The 13,967-nt window shown below is 41.1% G+C and overlaps 1 protein-coding gene across 1 annotated transcript; it reads right to left on the bottom strand.

Moving 5' to 3' along the window:
* Positions 1–10,347: 10,347 nt before the first annotated feature.
* On the bottom strand, positions 10,348–12,608 carry LOC131649509 (uncharacterized). The gene is made up of 3 exons (XM_058919270.1): positions 11,268–12,608; positions 10,819–11,180; positions 10,348–10,561 (listed from the first exon to the last, which is right to left on the bottom strand). Exons 1-3 carry the CDS (start codon positions 12,606–12,608, stop codon positions 10,348–10,350), a joined length of 1,917 nt encoding a protein of 638 aa, XP_058775253.1.
* Between the last annotated feature and the right edge of the window lie 1,359 nt (positions 12,609–13,967).

The following is a 13,967-nucleotide window of genomic DNA, read 5'->3' as shown; positions in this document are numbered from 1 at the left end:
GATCTTCTCCCTATGTTGAGTCGTAGATCGTACGAGGTCCACTCCCTTTCTATCTTGAAGATCGTACAAGATCCTCTCTTGTTGTCGAGTCGATGTTGAGTCGTAGATTGCACGAGATCTATTCCCTTTTTATCCTGAAGATCGTACGAGGTCTTCTCCCGTTGTTGAGTCGTAGATCGCACGAGATCTATTTCCTTTCAGTCATTGTCTCATATAACCATTCTCTTTAGAAACTCGTATTGGCACCTCGGCTATGTTACATGCTACCACCATTCAAACCCATTACTCGCCGTAAATTCTTCCACCAGAAAAAACAAAAAAAATTCTCTTTCCCCAGCAGATATCAAAACAAAAAATAAGGATATCATTTACACCATCTTCTCTTTAGGAAAAATTTCTGGTACTTCGATATTTAATCTTCTTCTACCTCGAATGTTCGAAAGGCTAGCGCCAATCTCACCTTCAGGTTTAAGACGATTAAATAGAGGCAGCTGTCATACCCCAAATTTGTCCTACCCCTTTACTTCTAACTGGCTTGGGCTTTGCATTCATGTACATACATCACTTAGGTCATAATCCATACCCATGCATGCATATCATTGGTATCAATCAAAGACTAGCAGGAAAGAACTTTTATGGCAAGGAATTTCCTACCAAATGTGAGGATCTGAGGTGTGATTATGTGGCTTTGTTTTTATTGAAGTCTTCCTGGATTAGGGTTCTTCTCAATTCAAGGCATTGGTGGGAGTGTACAAGCTTGTAATTCATCTGGTTATTCTTAATCAGGGTTTCCTTGACCAAAGTCGACCAGTTGACTTTCTGGTTAACATATAATCAGAAAGGGATTTTATAAGGGAGAAGCTTTCATGCTGACTATGTGGATGTGTTCATTTGACGGAATTTGACTGGAGAAGATTTAATCAAGAATTCCATCAATAATCAGAAAAATCAAAACAGTTGACTTTTGGGTCAAAATCAGAAGAATTATTCAAATATTGACTTTTGGTGGAAAATCAGTCAAGAAAAGTCAAAGAATGGATAAAATCAGGAGTTTGACAAAAAAGTTGCCAAAAATAGAAAAATGACAAAAAAGGAAAGTTTCAACACTTAGAATTTTTTTTGAAGGTTTTAAATCTTGATGAGCAGTCCACTTCAGCCCTGATTTACACGTGGCAAATGACATTTTTTGGAGAAATTTCCAACATCAAAGTTGTTCCTCTCATGGAGGAGAACAACTTTGTAGTTGGACACTTTTTCATTTGAAGGTTGTATGAAGAGGTAAAGTGGTTTGAAGTTACTGAAAATCCATTCAACCTAAGTCACAATCCAAGTCACAAGCCAAGTCATGACCAGGCATCTCATCAAGCACTTGGCATGCCAAATGTCAAGCTGATCCTTGAGCTCTACAAAATTGCTCTAAGCTCAAACTTGGTGTCATTCTCCTCTCCTCCATGCCCTCTAAGCAATGAAACGAGAATTGACACAATTGAGTGAGTAAAGAATCATTTAGGAGTCCCCAAAGTTGTGCCCTCGCAAAACCTATGTTATGCATCCGGCCTGGTTAGGATACGAGTCACGCGTGCGGCATTTTGTCAAACACGTGATGGGCCAAATGTGAGATTAATTTTAGGTCCCTACAGGTCTCTATCTGGATCATTCTTGATACTAAACCACTCCTTGCTATGTCTTCTTCCTAATGAGCCATAGATGGAAGCCATTGAGTATGTGTGGACCAAGATACGGATCCTCAAAGTCTTGCTCTAGCCAAATCAGATTCTTGCTAAGACCATGAGGCTGAGCCAAGTCACGCGCGGGCAGATGTAGCCTTGGTATTCTCGTGAGTTTCAAGCCACTTTTCTCACACCCCAAGCATCAATCCAAGAACCTTCCAACTCCAAAGTTACTCTACGCCAGGTGCTCTTTAAATCAGCCTCAAGAATGAATCATTTAAGGGCTTGTAGTTAGTGTTGCTGGTTCACAAAGTGAGTGCCATGAATGTTCTAATAAGCAACATGCAAACACATACAACATAACCATTCCATATCAAGCCAAGCCATAGTGCTGAGTTCATAAAAGTTTGCATGAGGTTTTACTACAAATGCAGAAACTTGTTCATTAAGTTTGCAAGGAAAAGTCTACACAACAAGTCCCACTTCTCCCATTCACCAAAGAGGAAATTCACATACTCCCTATATAAAGCTATCACACTCACTTGCACTCACTCACGATTCATACATTCCATACCTTCCTCTCTCTTTCTCCCACTTTCATTTTGCTCCCTCCACATTATCCCTCTCCCTCAGTTCTCCCTCTCTCTTCCCTCACTCATACCTCCACCACCTCTCACCACCACAACAAACTTCGCCGGCCACCGTAACCGATTCTTTTAACCAACTCCGGCCACCACAAATCGTCCCTACTTCCTCATCTCCGTTTCAATCCCTGCTCTGCAATCATGGTGCTATCTTGAAGCTGCGTTCTTCTGCAATACGAACACCACACTCGGATAGCTAATTGGAGCTCGTGAGTTGCGACGCATATACCTGGATCTAAGGCTTTCTCAGGTTAGCTCCTTGATCTTTCTTCTGCATTCATATGCATGTTGTATGATGTTGCTAATGTGTTTTACTGTGACTGTGCTTGATGTCTATCGTATGGAGCTCTCTCTTCGTTGAGTTCTGTTAGGATGATAATGTAGCTTTTTGAATGACTATTTCATGAAAATATGCTCTAGAATCCATAAGAACTCCATTGATGTGCTTGCTTTTAAGTTTTAGCGTAGATCTTGAATGTTAGGGTTTTAGATTCATGCTCGGTTTTGAAGTTTGAGGGAGAGTTAGAGAAAACTAGTGGTAGATCCGTGATCTACGTGAGAATCCGAGTGGAACGGTGATAGTCCGGTTGATTTCTGGAAATTTCAAGGTGTCTCCGCCGCCGGAGTGACCGGAGAAGATGACTGAGCAAGGGATCTCCGGCGCGTGTGTTTTTCACGTTTTCTTCAGGCCGGCGTACGTGTCTTCAAATTATTGGCGCTGGTTTTTCTTTTCCGATTATTGTTTGTCCGTTTCTCAATCATTAGCAATCGAGTTGTCACGTTTTGATTGGCTTGTGCAGTAGTTTTGTTTTATGTGACTTAAACTCCACTGTCCAATTGATATTAGTTATGTCACGTTACATATACAATTTCACATGCAATATACTGAACAAATCAATAAAATGAAAAGAAATGGAAATAAAAAGTGGAACAAATGGTTATGGCGTTGGGCCTCACGTGCACTGGGCCCGGAACCTTTCCTGAATCATACCCCTACTTTACTAATGCACCACATGTTAGTGACTGGGCCTTAGCGCCAGACTGTTATCTCCACCCCCATTTTGAGCCCAGTTTTCGCTTATAACTAGTTTTAGTTCATTGGTTAAATACTTCTGCACCCCCTCTGCTGTTAATAAAAAACAAATAAAAATGATCCTCTTTCTTTTATTATTTTTTGCATATTAATTGATTTTCTCCTTAAATAAAAATAACAAAAATATTTTTCAACCAATTAGATTTTTAGAAACTTTATTTTCTTTTAATTGATTTTTTAGTTGTTGTTTCCTTTGGTTTTTAATTGATTGATAAACCATAAAAATAATAGTTTTTAGTCTTAATTCAAAAATTAGTTTCTAACATGAATAAAAAATGCCTTTGCTTGTGAATAATTTTCATAAATAGTTTAGATTTTGTTCCTTTTATTTTTGTGAATATTTTCCTATATTGTGAGATGCTTAAATAATTTTTCTCCCTTTCTTTGAGGTTTATAATAACATAGATTTAGAAATTCGGAATAGTTCCCTCTTTTTCATTCTTTTTCTTTTACAACATTAAAACACTTAACAAATATTCAAATAAAATCCCTTTAAAAAATACAAAGAAAATACTTAAAAAACATTAATAAAAAAGTGAAAAATCATTAAAAAGGGATTGGAAGCTTGAATCTCCCTTGCTTTAGGGAATCATTCGAGTGCTTGGATCTCCCTTGCTTTAGGGAACCATTCGGGCGTAAGTTCCCAAATTCTAAAAGACACAAACCAAAGAGTAACTCGAGTTTCCCTTGCCTTAGGGATTTCCTCGAAACACTCAAACTCTCTCTCTTCTCTCCTTTCTTAAGGGCATTGTTATCTCCGCTCTATTGCATCCTAGGCTGTCCCCTTATGCAAGAGCGCGAGCGTTAACTCCGCCCAACTAAAAATCACAAAAACAAACAGAAAATCATGAGCCGAGCTACGGTAACTCTGATTCCTGAAAAGGATACGTAGGCAGCGGGGTAGGGCCCGTGCGAGTACAATTCTTTCTTTTCCCTACATTTTGCATTCATTCGCATTTAGACATAGACATAGTACACACCCTTTAGATAGAAACAAACATAGGTGGATACCATCGAGTACGATGGGCGCGAGGGGTGCTAATACCTTCCCCTTGCGTAACCGACTCTCGTACCTTGATTCTCTGGTCGCAAGACCCTGTTCCTTCCTTTGTTAGGTTTTCTGATATCCCTTTCCCTTATGGGATAAATATATTAGTGGCGACTCTGTTCATTTTTCGCGAGCGTGCGACAGGACCCAACATCAAAGTTGTAGAGAATGAAATTTCCTTGAGAATAGGCTTTTGTTGGGGAATTTCTGATAACTTATGAGAGAGATATGACTGGTCAAAGTTGGGTTGACTTTCTCCTAGAAACCCTAATTTAATAACTTGGAATTTTGATGATTTCTGAACTATCCTCAATGAATCATGATCAACCCTTGATCAAATGATGAATGTGACTTCAAAATATTGATGTTGACCAAAAAATCAGAAGTTTTGACTGTAATTTGACCATAGTTGACTTTTAGGTCAAACTGGTTGACTGTGGATCATTTGCGCAGTTTAATGAGCAATCTTGTGATTCAAAGCTTGAATTTTGGTATGAGGATACCCTGGGTCCTATAGGATACCATGAAGTCCATTTGAGGCCTTAGAAGTTCAGTTTCCTTGAAAAGAATCACAACCCTAATTTTGGGCCATGTCACTTAGGAAAATCTTTTATCTGGTGAAAACCTTGAATACTCTTGGGCAAATGAGAATACTTGAGTATGAGGAGACAAATTATCTATAACTAATAGTGGGCAAATTTTGGGGTATGACAGCTTCCTCTGTTCAATCTTCTTAAACTTGAGGATGTAGATTGGCCTGTGTGCCTATCGGAATCTGAAGGTGGAAGAGGATTGAACACTAGAATACCCATAAATTTGCCCTTGCTGAGATATGGATTTTTGTAAGAGATGGGCTTAAAGATGCCATCCGGATGTTGGCAGAAATTTGTCTGAGATGGGCTTAGAGATGCCATCCATGTGTTGACAGAGAATTGTCTGAGATGGGCTTAAAGATGCCATCTAACAGAGATGCTTGTTAGCAACCTGGGGGGTCATGCTTCCCAGGGTGCGTATATGATAAATCTTCATAATTTTTGGGGTTCCAGCTTCCAAACGTATATCCGGCATAGAGATTCAAAGATACTCGGGGTTCGAGCTTCCGAAATACAACTGGCGTAGAGGTTTAAAACATCAGAGGTTCATGCTTCCGGAATGTTTCTAGCATAGATTTCAGATCATTCGGGGCTCAGGCTTCCGAAACATCTCTGTCGTAAAATTCAGATCATTCGGGGTTCAGGCTTTCGAAACATATCTGTTGTAGAATTCAGATCATTCGGGGTTCAGGCTTCTGAAACATATCTATCGTAGATTTTAGAACATCCGGGGTTTAGGGTTTCGGAATGTTTCTAGCGTCGAATTCAGATCATTCGGGGTTCAGGCTTCCGAAACATATCTGTCGTAGATTTCAGAACATTCGGAGTTCAGGCTTCCGGAATATTTCTGGCATAGAATTTAGATCATCCGGGGTTTAGGCTTCCGGAACATATCTTGCGTAGAATTCAGATCATTCGGGGTTTAGGCTTCCGAAACATATCTGTCGCAGATTTCAGAACATCCGAGGTTCAGGCTTCCGGAATGTTTCTGGCGTAGAATTCAGATCATCCGGGGTTCAGGCTTCCGAAACATATCTGGCGTAGAATTCAGAATATCCGGGGTTCAAGCTTCCGGAGTGGATTTTTCAGGAATCTGGGGTTCAAGCTTCCAGACTGTATATTTGATAGTGATTGATTTTGTTAATGATATTTTCCTGACCGGTTGGTCGACCTGAAAGACAAAGTTAGTTTTATGCAATGTCATGATGCATGTATTGTATTGTGGTATGAAGTTCTCAAAATAAATGAGAATCTTCGTATGTTATGTTTGCATTCACCATGATACATTATATGATGCATGGAAGTATGCTTGTAGATGCATGATGTATGGATATGTGTATGTAGATGCTTATTGATAGCCCTGTATAGTAGCTTTTTGCAGGGAAAATAAATCCCCGTTTGTTGACAATCATGGTTGTATTGAGGATCCCTGACTTCTGTTCGAGGATATCCAACTGGGGATTTTTGATCTCTGCTTGGGGATGCCAATAACTAGAATGATCTGCCCTTGACGTGCCCTGACCGGGGATAAAAGAGCTGAACAACCTTCTAATGCACTATCTGGCCAGGCTTTGAGATACGGGATTCTGTTTACTGGGGATAGTGATTTTGAATAACCTTGCTGGAAAATATCTCCCTATTGGGGAATAGTTTGTTTGGAAGCTTTCTTGGGGATTGCTCCATGGGGATATTTCCCTACTGTTGGCTCTGGGAGGACATCTGGAGGACTTGGATGTTATTCGATTGTCTTTCCTATTTCCTGTGAATATGAGAATCTTTCGGTAAACACTAGTCATATTCAAAATGCATATGTTCATTCAAAATTATCATTGGACGCTTGCGTATTCAAAACAGAGAAAGTAAAAAAGTAAGTTTGAAACAACTTGTATTGATTTGAGAAAAGGCCGTAAACAGGCCAATTAGTACAAGGAGACACACTTCCTAGTAAGAGGAGATTGTCGTACACTATTTGAAGAGAAATACAAAGTGAACAATAAGGAAAACAACTATGTGGAAACGATCTCATTGGGTTTCGACCCAGCGATTGCCATTATGCCTTCGAGCATCTCATCCCTTGCTTGTTGGAAGAAACGATTGCATTGATCAGTGCCTTTTGAACTTGACCTTGGTAACAAAGCTAACTGGGAATTGATGAGTGATGATCCAACGGGACATAGTCATATGCTTTAATCCCTAACTTTTGCCTAGACCGCCTTTTCAGGTTTTCAGCCTACCGGGATACCCTTTTTTGCCCAAGCCGCCTTTTCAGGTTTTTCGACTTGCCGAGTGTATATTTTTTAATATATATATCCCTAATTTTTGCCCGAACCCTTTTGGTTCGTCGGGATACCCTTATTTTTGCCTAGGTATGTCAACCTAGCGGGTCTATTTTATGCGTAGTATTTTTTGACTATGTCCGCGTTCACAGGATGTGGGAAATATTCGCCATCCATTGTGGTAAGCATCATGGCTTCGCCGGAGAATATCTTCTTGATTACAAATGGTCCTTCGTACGTAGAAGTCCATTTACCCCTGGGATCACCTTGCGGAAGTATGATACGCTTTATTACTAAGTCACCGGTATGGTACGCCTGGTGCTTGACTTTCTTGTTGAACTCTTTGATCATACGCTTCTGATATAACTGCCCATGACAAACAGCCGCGAGCCTTTTCTCATCAATCAAGATTATCTGATCCAGTCAAGTCTAGATCCACCCGTCTTCGCCCAAGTCTGCATCTTTCATAATTCTCAGGGAAGGAATCTGAACTTCAATAGGTAAGACCGCCTCCATACCATAAACCAGTGAGAAAGGGGTTGCCTCAATAGCCACAAGGATAAAGCGATGCCCATTGGAGGCAGTAGGTTTGATTTCTCCGATCATATCAATTCCCCACATTGCAAAAGGCCAAGGAGCAGTCAAGACATTTAGTGGAATTGGAGGTACGTGCACTTTGTCGGCGTAGATTTGACACTTATGGCAAGTCCTAGAATGATGGTGGCAATCAGTCTCCATGGTGGACCAGTAATAGTCTGCTCTCAAAATCTTTTTAGCCATGGTATGTCCGTTGGAATGAGTTCTAAAAATACCGTCATGCATGTCTTCCGTTATTTCTTCTGCTTCCTTCTTGTTCACACAACGAAGTAGAGTCGAGTCAAGATTACGTTTGTATAAGATCCCATTACTCAGGAAGAACTTGGCAGAGAACCTTCTTAGGAACTTCCTGTCATTGATGGATGCCCCTTCAGGATATTCCTGAGCTTCAAGGTATCTTTTTACCTCGTGGAACCAAGGTTTCTCGTCTACTTCCTCTGTAATAACCTCACAATAATGTGCTGGCTCATCCAATCTTTCATTAGTGATCATGGGCGCTTCATTGTCCCACCTGACTTTGAACATAGATGACATAGTAGCCAATGCGTCTGCCAATTGGTTCTCTTCTCGTGGAATATGCTCAAAGGTAATCTCTTCAAAATAAGGGATAAAATTTAGCACATGCTCCTTCTAAGGGATGAGATTGGGATGCTTTGTGTCCCATTCTCCTTTGATCTGACTGATTACCAAGGATGAATCCCCATACACTTCTAAAATTTGATTCTCAAGTCGATTGCAGCTTTGAGACCCATGATGCACGCTTTGTATTCGGCCATATTATTGGTGTAGTCAAAACATAGTCTTGCCGTGAATGGCGTATGGCCACCTTCGGGGGAGATAATCACAGCACCAATACCATTGCCAAGCGCGTTTGAAGCTCTGTAAAAAAACATAGTCCATCGGGATCCTGGATCAGGTCCTTCATCCGGACCAGGCTCTTCATAGTCAGTAACAAGCATGATATCCTCATTTGGAAATTCGAAATTCATGGATTGATAGTCATTTACCGCTTGATGGGCCAAATGATCAGCTAATACACTTCCCTCGATTGCTTTCTGTGTGGTATACTGGATGTCGTACTCTGTCAATATCATTTGCCATCTCGCTATTCGTCCAGAGAGAGCAGGCTTCTCAAATACATACTTGATAGGATCCATTTTAGAGATCAATAAAGTGGTATGGTTCAACATATACTGTTTCAGTCGGCGAGCAGCCCATCCCAAAGCGCAGCAAGTTTTCTCGAGCAGTGAGTATCTTGTTTCACAATCGGTAAACTTTTTGCTAAGGTAGTATATTACATGCTCTTTTCGACCAGACTCGTTATGTTGCCCCAGTACACACCCCATTCAATTCTCTAACACTGTTAGGTACATTATCAGAGGTCTTCCATCAACTGGCGGCATCAGAATTGGAGGTTCTTAGAGGTACTCCTTGATCTTGTCAAAGGCTAACTGGCATTCGTCATTCCATCTTACCACTTGATCTTTCCTCAATAGTTTGAAGATTGGCACACAAGTGGTTGTCAGGTGGGAAATAAATCTTGCAATGTAATTCAAACGTCCCAAGAAACCTCTGACTTCCTTCTCAGTACATGGTATAGGCATCTCCTGAATAGCTCTAACCTTGGCGGGGTCAACTTCAATACCTTTAATGCTGACGACAAAACCTAGGAGTTTATCGGATCTTGCCCCAAAGGTGCACTTAATCGGATTTAATCTCAATTTGTACTTCTTTAACCTGTCAAAGAGCTTTTGCAAATGGAAGAGGTGCTCCTCTTCTGTGTCAGATTTTGCAATCATATCATCCACATAAACTTCTATTTCTTGGTGAATCATATCATGGAATAAGGCTACCATTGCATGCTGATATGTTGCCCCTGCATTCTTCAAACCAAAAGGCATAACTTTGTAACAAAAGGTCCCCCAAGGTGTTGTTAAGGTTGTCTTCTCCATGTCTTCTAGTGCCATCTTGATCTGATTATAACCAGAGAAGCCGTCCATGAAGGAAAACACTTTGCATTGTGCAGTATTATCAACCAGTGTATCAATGTGAGGCCGAGGAAACTCATATTTTGGGCTTGCTCGATTCAGATCTCTATAGTCAACACACATTCTGACTTTCCCGTCTTTCTTAGGCACAGGCACAATGTTGGCGATCCATGGTGGATAACTCACTACTTTCAGAAACCCAGCATTAAACTGTTTTTCGACTTCGTCTTTAATCTTCTTGGCCATATCAGGTCTACTTCTTCATAGTTTCTGCTTAACCGGAGGACTATCTTCCTTGATTGGTAGGCGGTGCACCATAATATCAGTATCAAGACCGGGCATATCTTTGTAAGACCAAGCGAAGATCTCAACATAGTCACGTAGCATCTGAATCAGTCTCAGTTTGACACTGTCTTCCAATCCGGCGCCTACCTTGACTTATTTCTTTTCTTCGTCAGTACCAAGATTCACAACTTCAATCGGCTCTTCGTACGACTGTATAGTCGTCTCTTCTTGCTCTAACAGTCTGTCAAGTTCTCTAGGCACTTCACAATCTTCCTCGCCTTCATCCTCAACTAGGTAGATCGGATTATCAAAGTCATATTTGGCAATAGCATAGTCGTTATCAATGGGATCCAGAGTGGATGTGAATCTGTAGTGTATTATATGGGTGTGTGTAAGAACACATAGCTATTTAATAATATAATAGGACAAAAACATAGACCACAAAATTTGAATGTGAAACATCCAATGATTTATTTGAATGAAAATATGATTATGAAGTGATAAGCCCTAACAAATGGACCACTGTGCCCCGGGCAAGGCACAAGGCTTTAAAGTTTATTGTTTGAATTACATAACCAGAACTTGGAAAAGAAAAACAATAAAAATAGGAAAAATTGCAATTACTCCTGGTTGAAGGAGATAGAGATAACATCTTCAGTGTTCCAGTTGTTCAGCCCATTGTCAGGTGTAGGAAAGATCCACTTGTCCACATTGCAGTTGCTCTCACCATCTTCTAAAGCATTGACTCCCTTGCTGATGAAGTGAGACATTAATCCTCCAGGACGGGTGTGATGATTACTTTTCTGAGTTACAGTAGTACATCCTAACCTAAGCTTGTCAAACTTATAGGGGATGTCAATGAGTTGGCCCCAAAAAGTAATACCACCTTCTTCAACCACAGCCCTGGCGTCCATCAATGAAGCCATTGTCAAAGGTATCCTAGTAACTTTAGGAACAGTAGAGGTGTGCTTGGCAGCAGAGACAACCTGAGGAACCAATTCAAAAGTCTGGTAAGGAGTCTAAATGAATTCCCCGTTCACTTCGACATACTTGTACTCATTCACACAGCTAACCACATATTCTTCTTCCCCATGTACAGTGACGATCTTGCCATTTGCAGGGTACTTCAGCTTCTGATGCAAAGTAGATGTCACAGCGCGTGCCCCATGTATCCACGGACGCCCAAGCAAGCAGGAATAAGCGGGATGAATATCCATCACATAGAACAAGGAGTTGAAAGTCTGAGAACATACTCTAATATGGAGCTCAACCTCTCCATAGACCGTACTCTTTGACCCATCGAAAGCCTTTGCCACCACATCACTGGGTTTTAGCATTATCCCTTCAGAATCAAGTCTATCAAGCACCATTTTAGGCAACACATTCAACGAGGAACCGTTATCCACCAGCACATGAGACAGAGTAGTGCCCTTACACTTAATGGAGATGTGCAAGGCTTTATTGTGACTTTTCCCAGCGGGAGTCAGATCATCATTGGAAAACCCCAGGTAGTTGTTGGTTGTCAAGCTTGCAACACAGTTCTCGAATTGATTAACAAAAATCTCTTGTGGCACGTGCGCAGCTTTTAGAAACTTCATCAGAGCCTTAGCATGAGCCTCAGAACAAGTTAACAATGATAGCATGGATATCTTGGAGGAAGTGTTCCCCAACTGTTCAATCACGTCATAATCACTCTTTCGGATGATCTTCAGAATTTCATCAATTTCTTTTTGGGAGACATCTTCAGTAACAGGAATTTGGGTCGAGGTATTGGCATCTGGAGAGATTTCCGGGGAGAAAATCCTTCCGCTTCTTGTAACCTTACTGGTCCCCACGATATTGTCAATGTTAGGATTGGGAACTTTGACGGGCTCATCATTCAAGGCTTCTTGTTTCACACCATGGATGTACACATCATTGCCATTACTCCTGGGGACAGCCTTGTCAGAGGAGTACGGGATTGGACCAGGCTTGGTAATGATCAAGGGTACCTTGGGCTCAGCAGTGATCCTTATGGGACCCTTGGTAGGAATTCTCACAGGAGTCTTAGAGATCACGGACACGTCTTCGAATTTCAAATTCTGAGCTAGATCTTCACACAAATTTTCCACAGAAGGCATTCTTTCAAACAAGATCGTTCGATTATCCATCAAGCGTTGAATGCTAGTCTTCAACATTACACAACCATTTGACTGAGACGAGCAGTAGTAACAGTCTTCAACACAACCTGGAAATAAACCGGATTGCAACAAGTTCTTCTTGATAACTGGGAGAGGAGTAGTCAGCCTCATCACGTTAGTAACATAAGAGTCCTGGTCAACAGCATTGACTGCTTTGTCATGTTTTGGCATAGGAGCAGTGATAACATTGAGAGTTTCTAGAGGATCGAAATCAATTTCTCCTGCGTCAATCATATCCTGGATCTTGTGTTTCGGTGTCCAACAGTTGTTGGTGTCATGCCCCACGCAGTCAGAATGATATGCACACCTTGCGTTAGGATTATAGTGAGGAGAGGATGTATTGATGTTTGGTGGAGCTATTGGTGCAAGTAATTTTGCCTTTAGTAGGTGTTGCCATGCCTGAGTTAATGACATGTTGATCTTTGTGAAGTTTCTTTTGGGCATTTCTTGCCTGCGCTGGTATCCTTGCTGTTGATTTTGTGGAGGTGCTGGGGTGTAGAGATTAGGACGGCCCCAACAGATTGACTATCATTTTTGTTGTGACCCTTTGGGCCGTGCACAACATTGGTTTCATTTCTCCCACTATAAGGCTTCTTTGTGACACCAAAAGAAGTAGCCACCTGAATTTTCCCACTTCGAATGCCTCTTTCGACACGTTCCCTAGTCAATATCAAATCAATAAAGCCAGATGATAAGCTTCCCAGCAAATAGCTGTAAAATGGACCAATCAATGTACCCATGAACATATCTACTAGCTCTCTGTCAGCCAGAGGAGGTTGAACTCTGCCAGCCAAATCCCCCCACTTCTGAGCATACTCCTTAAAACTTTCTCTCGGACCCATGGACATACTCTGCAGTTGTGTACGAGTAGGTGCTGTGGTGGTCGTTTTTTTTTACCTCCCCGTTTCACTTGGGAGGACGGCACGCTAGACCCTTCACGCGAAATTTGGAAGGAGAATGCGCCCGTGGCGGGATGAATTTTGTTTCAGTTCTTCCTACGATATCACACGAACTTTCTTATTTGTCCTACGAGTAGGAAAGGGAAAAAAAAGATCTCAACTAAACCCTAGGAGTTTGCTAAGTGTGGGGATTTACACCTAGGCTAGAAATTCTGGAGTCCGGGAGGTCGGTTATACATAGGGAAGTGTTTAAACACCCTACATATCTGTAGTACTCTACAAGAACCTTCTCTGTGTCATTGTGATTGTGTTTATTGCTAATTAATGGGAAAGTTTCTCCTTTGTGTTAGGAGAAGGAATTGAATTGATTTTAAAAGACATACAGACAGATAAACTGACTATTTTTGGTATTTTATTAGCTCGCTGAGATTCCTTGTGAACCTCATGCCTACATATCCCTAGTGGAAGTCAGAGCTTAATGTAGTTCGGGGAACTAACTAGGGAAATTAATTATTTTTGGTGCCTTGCTTGAAGCTCAAGGTTGAAGCTTGAATTAAATCTCTGTTTACAGTAAAGAGACATGAAATCATCTTTACAGAGAGGTATTTGTACTATTCTACCACAAACATTTAAAGAGTGACAGAATAACTGAATTCATTTCATTCAAGAGGGGGACCTTACTTGTGTATGTGCA

The sequence above is a fragment of the Vicia villosa genome, linkage group LG2, assembly GCF_029867415.1.
Source record: "Vicia villosa cultivar HV-30 ecotype Madison, WI linkage group LG2, Vvil1.0, whole genome shotgun sequence".
NCBI lineage: Eukaryota > Viridiplantae > Streptophyta > Magnoliopsida > Fabales > Fabaceae > Vicia > Vicia villosa.
This window is presented reverse-complemented; position numbering and strand designations above follow the sequence as displayed.